Source organism: Manis pentadactyla, chromosome 11 (genome assembly GCF_030020395.1).
Source record: "Manis pentadactyla isolate mManPen7 chromosome 11, mManPen7.hap1, whole genome shotgun sequence".
NCBI classification, from domain to species: Eukaryota; Metazoa; Chordata; class Mammalia; order Pholidota; family Manidae; genus Manis; species Manis pentadactyla.
Window position 1 is genome coordinate 44,147,614 of NC_080029.1, and position 15,796 is coordinate 44,163,409.

General features: G+C 37.0%; 1 protein-coding gene across 2 annotated transcripts in view; it reads right to left on the minus strand.

Moving 5' to 3' along the window:
* PELI2 (pellino E3 ubiquitin protein ligase family member 2) overlaps nt 1-15,796 on the minus strand; it is a 207,435-nt gene that overhangs the window by 5,942 nt on the left and 185,697 nt on the right. For both annotated transcript variants that reach the window (XM_036918612.2, XM_036918601.2), the window contains 2 exons: nt 9,306-9,503; nt 3,793-3,981 (listed from right to left, as the gene is read on the minus strand). In XM_036918612.2, the coding sequence (XP_036774507.1) occupies nt 3,793-3,981; nt 9,306-9,503 (387 nt within the window). The remainder of the gene's footprint in view (nt 1-3,792; nt 3,982-9,305; nt 9,504-15,796) is intronic.

Sequence of the window (15,796 nt, forward strand, 5' to 3'; positions counted from 1 at the left end):
TGGGGGGCAGAGCAAGAGACTCTGGCTGGAATTTTGGCTTCATGTACCCAAAGGGGATCAGTGGTGAGTTTTAGGCAGCTATAGAAGAACAGGTTTGCCTTTCCAAAAGGTCATATCCAGAAGTGTGAAGAATGGGTTGGATGGGTGTAAGACGAGAGGTGAGGAGACACAGAGGTTCTGTCTCCAGTGCACCCTGACAAAAAGTACCAGTGGTAACAGACAAGAGGACAGGTACTGAACAGGAGGAATTGGACCTGGCAGCCCTTAGCTCCTGATTTGAGGAAAAAACACTTTTATGTATTTGGCTTTCCTGTGTATAAAGAATGGGGCTTCCCACCAATAGGGAATATTGGAAAAATGACAGATTTGAGGAAAAGACAGTTAGTCTGGTTTGGGGGTATAGAATCAGAGGGTTGTGCAGTGTGAGAGGTGGTAATGCACAGAAGGCACACGTGACTGCAGCTTGGGTGACAGACCTGGCTTAGGGAAGCATGTCTGGGATTTATCACTGAGGAGAAGCCCCGCAAGTGGGTGAGACTGCCCAGGCAGTGTCCTGGGCATGGTGGCAGAGAAGGCCAAGGACAGAGCCAGGAGCACAGCCCACCAAGGCTGGGGCAGAGGAAAAGAACTGTGTAAAGGGAAGAGAGAGGTATGTGTGGGAGGAGAGAAATTGTGTCATTCTTTGGCTCAAGGGACTTGGCTGGCTCTTCACTGTCCTCAGGATCAAGCTCAAACTTACAAGTTCATTCACTGTGCGGCCAGTTGACATGAGCATGAATGAAGGCCACCCTACGCCGAGGGTGCCGTGTTTGAGCCTGTATGCATGCCCTTGGAATGCCCACAGACACATTCACAAGTGCCCTCTTTCTAGTATTCTCTGTCACAGCACACCCAGCCCAAGTCTGAAAAACTCCCACCCCCACCCCACTGGACTGGGAAACTCTGCCCCATCATTCAGGTCTCACTCGGATGTCACTTTGCCTGGAGTTTTCCTTTAATGAAGAAGGCAGCCCCTCCCTAATAATAAAGAACCAAATATTGCTAGTTAAAAAAAGTTAAGGTCCCAAGAAAATGATAAAGCGTACTCTTGTAAAGGACAAACATGTGACCCTGAGCCCTTTCAAGTGGCCTTTTTAAAGTCTGAAGTTCCCTCCTCACCCCATGCCCGCACTGAGTACCCCATGGTCTCCTGTCTGGTACCCTGACCTGACAGTGCATCCTGAGGCTCCCTTCCCTTCTGACCACAGGTCACTCTCAGAGAAGGTCTCATCTCAGCCCGCACCTGTGCCGAGAACTCTGATGTGGTGAGAAAGTGGGATCTGGTAGTGGCCATCCTGTGGAACAGCCCTTTCTTTCCTTCCTACAGGGAAGTTCTTGGTAAAAATACCTTATCACAAATTTGGGTCTATGGTCTGTCTCAGCAATATTATAAAGTGTTATCAACAAGATAAAGGAATAGGACAGAATTCAAAGTTTATCTGCCTGTTTTGTTTTTTGTTTTTATTCAGGGGGTTAAGCTCCTGGAAAGGCATATCCTCCACATTTAATTAATTACGTTCATCAAATACAAAGTACCAAGGCTCTATCACACTTGGTGCAATGATGAGACCATGGCAATTTGCTGTTAACAATTCACATTTAATGCTGAGTAAAATATTAATACAAAACCTTTTATCAGCACTAGCTTCACACTGAGGAGGCATCTACTACTTTAATAAAAAACAAACATCTGGACTTCTAGAAGATCACTGTATTCTCCAAACTTTTATGATGAATTGCAAAAGAGTACTGCCAGAGACTGCTCCCAAAATCTAATCTCCAGATAGACAAAATTTATATCAAATGCTACTAGCAACATGTACAGGGACAAAGTGTCATAAACTGAAACAGAAGCTCAAAGAATCAGTAGGTTTTCAACTTGGACAAACTGTTTTCCAGGTAAACAGGGGGTGGGGGTCCAGGGGAGGATGGGTCCTTTCATCCCCACAGTATCTCCCACAAACCCAAGATCAGATTGACAGAAGCCTGGAAACCTTTATTGTTGGCCAGGTCAACCATACACTATCAAACAGAACAACACAACTTTATGTAATCTAAGGGACTAACTCCAAAATTAGTCTATAATGCAACCCATTAACACAAGCTCTTCCTGGAGTTCTTTTCAGTAACACCATAACCTTCTCTGGCTCACACAGCTGCCTGAGCTAAGTCAATGCACAATCGCCAGGCAGGTAACACTCATCCTGTGATGTGCCCTCCTGGACAACCAGTCCTTGGTGGATTCCCATGTACACTTCACAGCGACCCTGGGAGGCCAATGCTCCTGTGTAAACAGTCTCAGGTGACACCCAGGTGTTACTCCCCACAAGATGGTACTGAGTACCAGTGTAGAGTCCAGACCCTGAATCAGGAAGCCCTGAGTCTCAATCTCATGTGCTGCCACCTCCTAACTCCATGGCATTGGGCAATATTTAAGTTCTCTGTGCCACACCTTCCTCATCCATCAACTGAGGATGATTTCACTTCCCTGACAAGGTTTCTGTGTACATTAAATGAGCTAATTCAGTGCCTGCACCCAGCAAGCATTTACTCACCTTTTACCGTTGCTATTCAAATGATTAATAACAGTTTGGCCAACCTAGGTCAGTTTTGCATAAAATCGTCTTAGAATCACAAACAAAAAGTTATTTGGAAAAACTGGTTTCACATTCTCTTTTCTATTTACAATCTCCTGAAAAGCATTTAAACCAAGTTTATTGAGTTAGCTTAGCTTTTCTTAGAAAGTGCTTCTTATATTCACTCTGTCATGATGCTCCAAGGCTGGGCTTTACTATAAAATGCAGAGGCTGTATCATTAGCTCAATAATGGTGTAAAATAGAAATAAAAATAACAATGCTCCAAAAATAAACATCCAGTAGAGAATAGCAAACCAGGTTAGTAAAACAGTCCACCATTTTTTCTCTCTTAGAAATATGTAGTTATCATCTTGCTGAAAAATGTTAGATCACTATGTGCTTTTCTATGGGGGTTTTGAAGAAAACTTTAGTTCTCTCTTAGTCTAACTTCTACCTAGCAATTAATTAGAATTACCAGAGTGGAAAGTTCACTGAGAACCTTTGGTCTGTTCAAGATCAGAAACCCTAAGCTTCTCATTGAAGGGATTGTAATTGTTCTCCATAGGAGAAAGGGTTAAAAAACCAACTGCTTTATAGCATTTGGGATAAGTAGTAATATTTATAGGAAAATATTAACATGTCAAGTCAATGTACCATATGAATTATTTCAGGTAAAAAGCTTTAGCTATGATTTGGTGAATTAATTATATAGGGAATATGCATTTATTTCTTACTATGAACTCAAGAAAAGCTAACTTGGTTATCTTTTAGTTCCAGGAAGTCTACTCTATAATTCTGTAATTCATAATTTTTATTAGTCTTGGGCTGTTCAGGATTTTTCTAAATAAGCAAAGTTTTACACTAAAAATATATTCACTCTTCTTAAAGTGAATTTAAGTACAATTTGTGGTGAAGTATATCATGAAAGATTATGCTCTTGAAGTAAGGAAAAAAAAGATAATTTTCTTCTACCATGGGAAAAGCTTAATCACATTAAAGGCAATAAGCTCATTTCCCTCTTACTTTTGTAAGTAACTATAGAATTCTCATTCTCCTGGGTCAGTGGTACATAGCACTTGCACCTGTACTAAGGTTTTGAATTTCAGAGGAAGAAAATGACAGGCCTTAAGTTAATTTTTATAGTATAGTACATTTTCCAGAGTGAAGTCTACTCACCAGCTTTCCCCTTTGCTGGGCCGACCTGGTTTCTCTCAAGGTGTACACATCTCCACAGACAGAGATCTCCCGCCAAACGCCAGGCTGGGACTCCTCAGTGAAGCCCCCTCTTGGATGCATCACCAGGACACCATTAGTAGTGAGCCCATCCATGTGGCCATCGGGATTTTTCCATTTTGCTGCTTTTTCCTAGAGAGCAGACCACAGAACAGAAAAAGTACTTAAAACGAAGGGATTCTATAATCTCTTTAAAATATTAGGTAGGAGCAGAGAAAAGTGATGTATTTTCATTTCCTATTTAAAGCTAATAATCAAAAAGACAAAATATGCAATTATTCCAACAATATGAAAGAAGTGCTAAAATGGATGAATGACTTATCCCTGGATATGCATTCATCTGAGAAGATATTATATTCATCTCAGAAGCCTAAAAACAGAAAGGAAGAAAAGATCCTGATGGCTTGGCCTCTCCCTCAGAGATTGTTTTAAAATCCCTCAGGAGATTACAGGAATCTACTATGTACTCTTCATTTCTATTTGTGCAATGTCGTCATCCTTTATACGTACAAATGCTTTATATACACTCATTATCTGGGAAGTATATAGAAGGAAGAAGGAAAAAAAGAATTTTTATTGAAATACAAAATTTCAAAAATTGTTAAGCTAACATGTTGTGGCCACTGTGTTTTCATATAAATCAATGTTTATATCTTCAAAGATGGAAGGCAAAGGAAGCTTGATATAATGGCAGGACAGACATTTTTGGAAAAAGAAACAATGGAGAGACAAACTAACCAAAAGGCAAGTGATAAGATGGCAGTAGTCAATGCTTGCATATTAGTAATCAACTTAAATGTAAATGGATTAAATTCACCAATCAAAAGGAACAGAGTAGCTGAATGGATAAAACACAAGACACAACTATATGCTGCCTATGGGAGACTCATCTCAACTCAAAGAAACTTAAGGCTCAAGCAGAAAGGATGGAAGATATTCCAAGCAAATGGAATTCACAAGAAGGGAGGTATAGTCATACCTAGAGCAGACAAAATAAACTTCAAGCCAAAGAAGGCTAACAAAAGGCAAAGAATGTCCTTATAGAGTGATAATGAGGTCAGTACATCAAAATGATATGACAATCATAAATGTACATGCCTCAACACCCAAGCACTTAATTATATTAGGCAAATAAAAACAGATCTAAGGGAGAAATAGACAACTATACAATAATTGTAGGGGACTTCAGTGCCCTACTATCAGTAGTGGATAGATCGTCCATACAGAACATAAACTAGGGAACAGTGGAATTGAACCACACTTTATTACAAATGGATTTACTAGACATCTACAGAACATCCCATCCAACAGCACAAGAATACAAATTCTTTTCGAGTGCACATGGGACACTCTCCAGGGCAGGCTGTATGATAGGCTACATAACAAATCTCAGCAAATTTAAGAAGACTGAAATCATACTATCTTTCTCTGAACACAGTGGTATGAAATCAGTAAGAGGAATATGAGATCATCAAATATATGAAAACTGAACACAGTTATACACAACTACTGGGTCAGAGAAGAAATAAAAAGGGAAATAAAAAATTGTCTTGAAACAAATGAAAACAGAAATGCAACATCTCCAATGTTGTGGGACTCAACAAAAGTAGTTCTTAAAGAAATGTTTAGAGTAATAATTGCATATATTAAGGAAGCAAAACAATCTCAAATAAATAACATAACTTAACCCCTTAAGGAACTAGAAAAAGAAGAACAAATTAAACCCAAAGTTAGGAGAAGGAAGGAAATATAAAGATCAGGGTGGAAATAAATGAAAGAGAGCAGAAAAACAATAGAAAGAATCAAGACTAAAAGCTGGTTCTTCAAAAAGATAAATGAAATTGACAGACCTTTAGCTAGCTAAGAAAAAAAAAAGACCCAAATAAATAAAATTAGAAATGAAAGAGGAGGCATTACAATGCATTACAATTGGCACTACAGAAATATACTGAATCATAAAGAGACTGCTATGAGCAATTATACGCCAACAAATTATATAACCTAGAAGAAAGGGATACCATTTCTAGAAACACACATCTTAACAAGACTGAGTTAGGAAGAGAGAGAAAATCTAAACAGACCAATAATGAGTGAAGAGATTGAATCAGTGATCAAAAAACTGTCAGAGAAAACTCCAGGACCTGATGGCTTCCCTGGAGAAATCTACCAAACATTTAAAGAAGAATTAACACCAATTCTCTTCAAACTTTTCCAAACTATCAAGGATGTAGGAACACTTTCAAACTAATTTTACAAGGCCAGCATTACTTTCATATCAAACCCAGATAAGGATACCACAAGAAAACTCTAGACCAATATCCCTGATGAATATAGATGCAGAAATGCTTTAAAAAAATTAGCAAACTGGATTCAATAACACATTAGAAGTGTTATAAACCACGAATCCTTCCTAAATCCTTAATGTCCTTATATCCATGACATCCCTGGATATTGTGGGATTTATCCCTGGGATGCAAGGATGGTTCAACATGTGCAAACCAATAAATATATCAAAACAAAGAGAAAAATCACATGTTCATATCAATGATACAGAAAAAGATTTTGACAAAACACAACATCCTTTCATGATAAAAACCCTTGACAGACTGGGCATAGAAGGAACATACCCTCAACATGATAAAGGCCATATATAACAAACCTACAGCTAACATATTCAATGGGGAAAAATTGAAAGTGTTTCATCTAATATCAGGAACAAGACAAGGATGTCTAATCTTACCACTCCTAATCAATACAGTACTGGAAGTCCTAGCTAGATCAATTGGGCAAGAAAAATAAATGAAAGGCATGCAAATCAGAAAGGAAAAAGTAAAACTGTTACCATTTGCTGATAAGACCTTATATATGGAAAACTCCAAAGAATCACTCAGAAATGGTTGAAATTTAATCAACAATTTCAGTAGAGGGATACAAAATTAACATAGAGAAATCAATTGCATTCCTTTACACTAATGATGAAACATCTGAAAAAGAAATAAACTACTCCATTCTTAATAGTATTAAAAACAATAAAATACTTAGGAATAAATTTAACAAAGGAAATATAAAAAGACCCATACAATGAAAACTACAAGACTTTGTTGAAAGAAAATGAAGATGAAAACAAATGTTCATGGATCAGAAGAATTAATATTGTTAAAATGGTATACTACTCAAAGCTATCTACAAATTCAATGCAAACCCCATCAAAATACCAAGGCATTCTTCACAGAAATAGAACAATCCTGAAATGTGTGTGCAATCACAAAATATCTTGAATAGCCAAAAGCAATTCTGAGAAAAAAGAACAAAGACAGTGGTACCATGCTTCCAGATTTCAAAGTATACTACAAAGCTATAAAAAAAAACAGTGTGGTACTGGTACAAAAATAGACACACTAATCAATGGAAAAGCATAGAAAGCCCAGAATTAAATCCTGGTATATATGGTCAACTAACACTATTCAAGTGAGCTAAGAACACCCAAAGAGGAAAGAATAGTCTCTTCAACAAACAGTGCTGAGAAAACTGTCGAAACACATGCAGAAAAATGAAACTGGACCTCATCTCATGCTACTCACAAAGATTAACTTTAAGTGGATCAAAGATTTAAACATAATTCCTGAAACCATAAAACTAGAAAAAAATGTAGGGAGTGGCTGTGTTTCCATTTTGTGCCTGGAATGGTCACTGTAGGTACTACTCCTTGTGTGTGTGCACTGCAATTACATGCAGATCTCCCTTTTCCTCATTATGCCTGACCTCTTCATTTTTTACTTCAAAAAGCTATAATTTGGCTTTTCTTTTGATGCTTAGTTTTATACAAGGGCATGTTACATTTACCTGAGGGCTTGATGTTGTCAAATCTGGCAGTAAAACCAAGAGAAATCACTTAAAAAGTTCTTGAAAATAAAAGAAGGAAATGAAAAAAACAGTTGGTGCAAGGTTGAACATATTTTGATGAGATTAACTGCATTGTTAATGGGAATGTAAATTAGTCCAACAACTACTGCAAATAATATGGAGGTTCCTCAAAATTTTTAAAATAGATTATCATGCAATCCAGCAATTCCACTTCTGTGTAAATGTGCAAAGGAAATAAAAACGGGATTTTGACAAAATACAGACACTCCAATGATTACTACAGCATTATTCACAATAGCCAAAATATGGAAACAACCCAAATGCCCATTAATGGATGAATGGATAAAAAAGATGTACATATACACAATGGAATATTATCCAGCCATGAGAAAGGAGGACAGCCTCCCATTTGTGATAAAATGGATGAAGCTGAGAACATTATGCTAAGTGGGGTATGTCAGAAAAAGACAAGTACCGTATGATGCAATTATATATGGAATCAAAAAAGTTAAACCTGTAACAGAGAGAGTAAAATGATGGTTACCAGGGGATAGTGGGAGGGATAAGAGTAATAGTGTTTAAGAGTGCAAACTTATAATGAGTAGTAAATAAGCCATAGAGATCTAATGTACAGCATGGTAAATGTAGACAATAATATTGTACTATTATTATGTAATGTGGTAAGTATTGCTACATTGGCAACATTACAATACATAAATGTATCAAAGTACCACACTGTACACCTTAAACTTACACAACGTTACATGTCAAATTTATTTAAAAAATAATAAAAACAATAAAAAAAAGAGATGAGGAAGAAACAGTGCCCCTTCTTTGGCTTGAATTTGTCATGCTGCAGGGTACATGCAGGTATCTTAAGGTATCTTCTCATGGCATCTCTCAGTCATAGTAAGAACTGAGGAAGCTGAAGGGCCCAAGGAGGCAGAGGGCACACTGTACCACTGAATTAACCAATCCTGTAGCTGACATTCCTTGGCACTTCTTGGTACATGGGATAACACATTTTCATTATTGTTTAGGCCATTTTTTTTCCTGCTAAAATATCCTGATTCAAAAAGGAACTATATTAAAACTGAATATTTACAAGACTAGAGTTTCTTTTATATGGAATCCTTATAAGGCAGAGAATTTTCATCCATTTTGTTCTCTGTGATATCACACCTGCAACAACCAATATGGAGTACTGCAAACAATAAAAATTTTTTGAATGAATGAATGAATAACTCGCTAACATTTTCCTTTGAGTGCTAGCTAATTCTAGATTTGGACTTTTATTTTTCTTTCTGAAATAAACCCCCTTAAATCTACCATAAATATATTAAGTACAATTTTAATATACATTTTTAAAAAATTATTGTTCATATTTTAATTAATATAACAAATAACAAGTAATGGCTTAATTATTTTCAGATTTTCAGTAACAGCTTTCCCAACTGGCCATCTGAACACTAAAAATCTCAAAATCTAACTAGAGGTATCATGCTAGGTCAATATTTTGGCCACAGTTACATGTTATATATGTTAAAAATGGGTGTTTTTCTCAAAACAATGTACTTGTTAACATTACTTACTCCAAGAAATATATTTTTGGAAGAGTCAAATCCGGCTGCAAATATCCGTGCTGTATAAGGTTCGTTCCTATCACACACAATTCTGCAGGCAAACCTGGATATGGTGCTTTGTGTGATCTGGGCTTCATCGTTGTTCTGACTGCCAGAAATGGTGTCTGTAACCACGAAGTCAATAGGGCTTTCTGTTGATCTGCCCACCTGAATAAATCAAATATACTCATCACTCACTTGAAAAATATCAAGCCACCATATTTTGTTCAAATGGAATGAATGTGCAGGATCCCTTTAGCATTCATTATCTCTGCACTGAGGGTAAGAATTCAATGAAAAAAAAAAACCTTTCAGTTTTGTTCCTTTTCTTATTTTACTCAGGGAGATATTATAGTAACCAACCGTCAGATATTACATATTAAAGAGCAAAGCTCAACTTTCTATTCTGGAGGACATTAGATCTTGTCCCAGATTGTAGCTCTTAGATCAGGTAAAAACATTTTTTTCACAGCAAATCTTTTAATTTTTTAACTATTTCCAGGTGGAAAATGAAACAAGATTTTAAAGGAGGCCAAAAAACAAAGAGACTCCTGACCCCCCCTTTTACCCAGCTCCAGGGGCTGGATTTCCCCACTCAGTAAATAACGCGGTGACTCACAGAAACGAGTAAGAATGGCCCCAACCTAGACAGAGAGATCAAATACCTGTTTATCATTACTCAGTGTGAATGAGAGTGAGGTAAGGGGCTCTCTAAGTTGGCCCAAAGTTTCAGATACAGTCAAATGAAATATTTAAATAACTGGTCTTAACATTTCGATTTTGGATTTTTTAACAACTCTTTGGGAAAGTCTAAAAAGTCTCCAATAATATTAAAATAAATTTTAATAAATTAAAATTGTCTTACTTTCCTTGGTAAGTTTAAATGCTGCCAGAAGTAACATTTCTTTAGGAATACCAGAGTGCTAGCAAAAGTGTTCATATTCAATAAATCCAAGTAAGACAGGCACTGCTCTGTCTTGTGGACTGAGGAGAGTTAAGTTTTTGTTTACAAATAAGAAAAACCTCAAGTTCAAATATTAAAATGTTTATGTAATGATGTTTCGTGAATCCCTACTTGGAAAATAGTGATGTTATATATGCCAAAGAGACTTCTTAAATTAAAATCATTTATATGTAAATGAAGCACTTCTCATTAAATATGATAATAATGTTCTCTACTAACAATAGTGACTGATTCTAAAGCTTCCAATGGGAAGAACAGAGTCCCCAGATGTGTACATATAAGGCCCCCAGAAGTCAATTTCCCAGTTCTCTCTCTCCTGATCTTAAAATTCTATCTAAAACATAAGCAATATAATACACTTTTTATCCAAACAAATAAGGGTGAAAAAAATATTATCCTATATATATATTATTTTGCTCTGCTTGCTTCCTGGAACAGTATAATTAAATTTCTTTTGTACATGTCACATATACATTCTCATGCATAGACTATCTCTGTTAAACCAACAGACAACAGACATCTATTTTCCCTTGTTTTTTATAATCCTTAATTTCTTGCCCTAAAGAAATATGCCTGGAATAAACTAAACTACTGGCTTCACTATAGCTCATCAACTTGAATAGAGGCATATTGGCTGAGAGTTTGCATTTCAGGTTTAGAAATCATCTGACTTGTTAAAAAATGCAACATAAAATCTAAATTAGAAATATTATAAAATCATATCATACAGTTCATCTTTCTAAAGTTGCAGAATCTTCCTTCTGGTAGATTCATTTAAAAGCTGAGCGTGTAACTCAGAAGCTAGTAATTCAGACTGCTATAATTTTTTTAAAGCCTTTTTTTAGCTACTCTCTTAGCTACTTAAGTATAAAATACAGTATTAACTTTAAACACCACGCTGTACATTAGATCCTCAGAACTTATTCAAATTACAAAACTTACAGTTAGAATTTTGTTCTGTTTGACCAATATCTTCCCATCTCCCCACCCATTGGTGACCACCATTCTAGTCTTTGTTTCTATGATTCTGATTTTTTTTGTATTTTAGATTCAAAAATCTAAATCTTATATCTATAAGTGATATCCTACAGTATTTACCTTTCTTTATTTTACCTTAAAGAGCTTTTATTATAAAAGTAACAGATACTTATTGCAAAACATTTCACAAATAAAGGGAAAGTATAAAGGAAAAAATAAAGGCTACTATAAACTCAGAACAAACCTGAATCGCTATTCCAATGAGGTTTAAGGAGTAAAATGTAAAAAGATTTAAAATTGCTTGGTCACCACACAAAACCCACAGCTCTCACAAAGATGTAGTCTCTGACCTAATTTTTGTCACCTCCATGGAAGAGGGCAAAGACTTTTCAAGCTCTGTTATAAGCTAAAAGCTAAAACCATACTAGGAGAATGTCATTCAACTGGCTCCTTGTCTTACAGAGATTACTCTCTTCCAGAAAGGCCATTCTGATTTCATCCTGATAGATTAAATTAATGTCTTGATAAATAACTTGGAATTGACTATAAAACTTGACATTTTATTCCAACTGTAACATACTGCTAGGATCAATTACTTCAAGTCATGATATTTATCTGACTGGTCATACAAGATTTGTTTACCAATTCACTTCCATTTAAATCTAACCTAACCTATAGAATGCGAGTATAATTTTACATGTTAGGACACAAATCTCATGTTGCTTTCACTGGGAAAAAAAAAACTAAGCCACTTTCCTACTGAAATCTCACCCAATGTGGAAAACTTGAAGCTTGTCCTTTCTTTTGGCTACTGGATCAACTCGAATTATTTTAAGAGCAGTCATGTAGACAAGCCAAAATGTTTCTGAATTCCATCAGCTATTCATGTTGCTCATGTACACAAGCCAAGATGCTTCTGAATTTCATCTGATACTCATATAGTGTTGATATGCATATACTAGCCACAGGGAGAATTAACTCCCTACCACTGACACTCATAGACACAGCACCATTTGGCACTTTAAATTTTATATACATCAGAAAAGTCTGGGTTTGTCTGGTTGTCAAAATCAGTATATGTAAGACTGGAAGGGCCTAGAATCCTCATTTTTTCCAGCCAATCCTATCCATGGCCCTGCATCTGGAACCTTACTTTTTGACTTCCCTCCTATGACAAGGATGAAATATTGTTGCTCCTTTCCAAGACCAGTCTCTCCACTGATGCTTGGGACCCCAATATTCTCCCTTTCCCAAGGATTTTGTTACTGATATTGCCTCCCTCTCTCTCCTGAATCATTAATTTCTTTCTTTTTATTGGTTTGTGCCATCAGCTGTCAAACACATTCTGGAGCTTCTCAAACTCTGTGACTCTATGGGGCAAAAGACCAGTTTTTAATTTTTTAAATTTCATCTTTATCACCTTTTATAAAATACAATAAAAATGAGTACTGGAAAATGATAAACGGCTTGGATGTTTCAGGATGCCAAACTGCTAATGTCTCCAAACACCTTCTCTCAATTTCCTAGTCATCTTATTCTGCACTGTTAACAGACATTTCACTGCTCAGCTAAGCACGGTTTGAGTAACACTGTTCTAGACTAATCTCTCATCTTTAAAAAGGCTTTGCTTCGCCTGTGAGCAACCCTCAAGCTAGAGCCACATTTCTCTGATTCACTCAACAGCAATACTTCTTGACAAACCTGTTGCAAGTCACCACCTCCATTTCCTTACTCATCCCCTTAATGTCTCTCCTCAACCTACTTCAGCTGAGCTTCCCTCCCCAAGGCTTCACTGAAACCACTCCTACAGAGGTTTCTGGGGCTTCTTATTCAGCCAGCATATCCTGGCACAGCTGTACCTGGTATTCAAATAATGAAACTCTTCCAGGCTAGTTGGTACATTGCCCTCCCCTTCTCTTTCTGTTCTTTCTCTAGGTAATTTCAGCAAATCCCATTTATTAGACAAAAAGCCCTGATCCCTCTCCCAGCTTCAGACTAGCACATCCCACCTCCACTTGGATGTCTAATAAGGATCTCAAACAAAACATGTTCCAAACAGAACCCAGATCCCCCTTTCAACCACTGGAGTCCCTCTGTCAATGATTGGCATCCAATTTGCTCCAGCCAAAAATCAATATCCAAGAATTACCCGTGAGTCTTTCCTTCCCTCCATAACAGATCGAGCTCTGTGGAAACCCTGCCAACGCTACCTCCCAAACACCCATTCATCCTTCGGCTTCTCCCCACCTCAGCTCCAGGTAGCACCAGCTCTTCCTTGGATTGCGCTACCTTAACCTCCAAACTGGACTCCTCATTTTCACACTTGCCTCCTGCATTCTTCTCCAGACAGTAGCTGGAGATACCTTTTAAAAATACAAATCAGATTATATCTCTTCCTTGCTTTAAGTCTTTAACAGCTCCCCCAACACTGGGATAAAACACAAATTCTTTACAAGGCCATACCTCTTGCAGCCTCTGCCTACCTCTCTAATCTCATCCCATTTCACTTCCCTCCTCCCTCACTCGGTTCCTGCCCTGGGGCCTGGTCTGTTTGCCTCCGAGTGCAGGTTCCCTAAGGGGAGCCTTAGCTGTCAGTGACTAGATGAGTATCTGTTAGGTGCTCAAGAAACAAAACTGATGGAGGATCATGTGTGAGACACACACACACACACAAAGAAATAGGTATTGAAAAAAATATAGATATCCTTTAACATTTTTCTCAACTAAATAGAAGCTAATTAAGTGTTACTATCTAAAACTACTGTAAACCAATTAAATTAGAAATCAAACAAACAAAACCCCAAAATGTAAGGCATTGCAGCACCCAGGCTTGAAGCCTGTAAGACTGAGAAATCAGAGACGATGAATGCTGGCTCCAGGGTCTAGCCAGTTTCCGTGCCACCACACTCAGAGGCATTTGGCATCACACTTCACTGCAGGGACTCTGTAAGACATTTCCTCACTTCCTTTGATTCCTTTCCTAAGTTATTTTGTTTTTTATATTTTACTTTATTAATAGCTACACTCTTTTTCCTTCATGTACCACTATCCTAGAATATAAGCTCAAACCCTGACTATTCTCAGACTTTCTCACTCAACGCATCTCTTAAATTCATATCTAGTTTTGATTTTTTCTCAGGCAATTAATATTTATGAGTTATAAGCCTACTAACTGATTTCACCGTGGAAAATGCAGCTCAAGGTACTTTTTTGGGTCATTCTGATGTTCTGCTTTTAAATGCTCAATTAACCTATGAATCATTTTAATGGGTAATAGGTAAAATGAACAGCCCTCAACACCAAGGTCCATACTTGAGAAATATGAATGCTATGTGCCTTTTGCTTAGAAATTTTTGTCACTGGTAGGCTTTGGACATACTGATAAAAGATGGAAAAAATTAAAAGCACCTTGGTTTGTTTTCAATGGTTAAGAGTTGCTTAATTCTACTCTGCTTAGAGAGATCTGACATTAATCCTCTAATACATCCAGTTAGTCTGTGAATGGAATCAGATTATTTTAGTAAAAATGACAAACATGGTATGTTTTCTTAATAAATCTATAAATTCTTGTGGAATCACCATGCTTGGTTTAAAGAGGTTGCATTGGTACTATCTAGAGAATACGGAACTCAGGAGACCTAAATCTTAGTTCTGCCACTAATGCCTTCTCTGCCCTTAGTTTAAGCTGCTTTCCTTTCAAAGATCCAGATTTCTCAGCTGTGAAATTAAGAAGTTAGTAAAGTGTAAGTTGGTATTTCTCAGTGTGGCCCATGAACCTTTGAGGGTCCCTGACACCTTTTAAAGGGGCCAGGTCCATGAAGCCAAAATTGCTTTCATAATGATATGAAGATATCACCTTTTCCATGGTGCTGACATTTGCTCTGACAGTACTAAAGAAATGATGTGCTTTAGCAGGAATTAAAGCAGTGGCACCAAACTGTACCTATGGTCTTTGGACTCGCCATTTGCAGTTAAAAAAAATAATGCCAATTTCACTTATGTATCCTTTTGATGAAACAGTGGAAAATTATTAATTTTATTAAATATCATATCTTTTAATATTCTGTGTGACAAAATGGGAATTGTGCATAAAGCACTCAGAAGTTCATGACCACATGGAGGTTCCTCAAAAAATTAAAAATAAAACTACAATGTGATCTAGCAATTCTACTCCTGGGTGTTTATCCAAAAGAACTAAAATCATTACCTTGAAGGGCTATCTGCTGCCCCTTGCTCACTGCAGCATTATTTATAACAGCCAAGATATGAAAACAGGTGAATGGATAAAGATGTGGCATATACATATAGTGGAATAGTGTTGAGTCTTAAAAAGAAAGAAATCCTGTCACATGTGACAATATGGATGAACCTAGAGGAAATAATGCTATGAGAGAAAAGCCATTTACTGAAGCACAAATAATGCATATTACAATGATATAAACAGAGTAGAATGGTGGTTGTCAGTGGCTTGGGGAGGGAGGTGGTGAGAGAAATGGGAAACTGTTGTTCAACATACAAA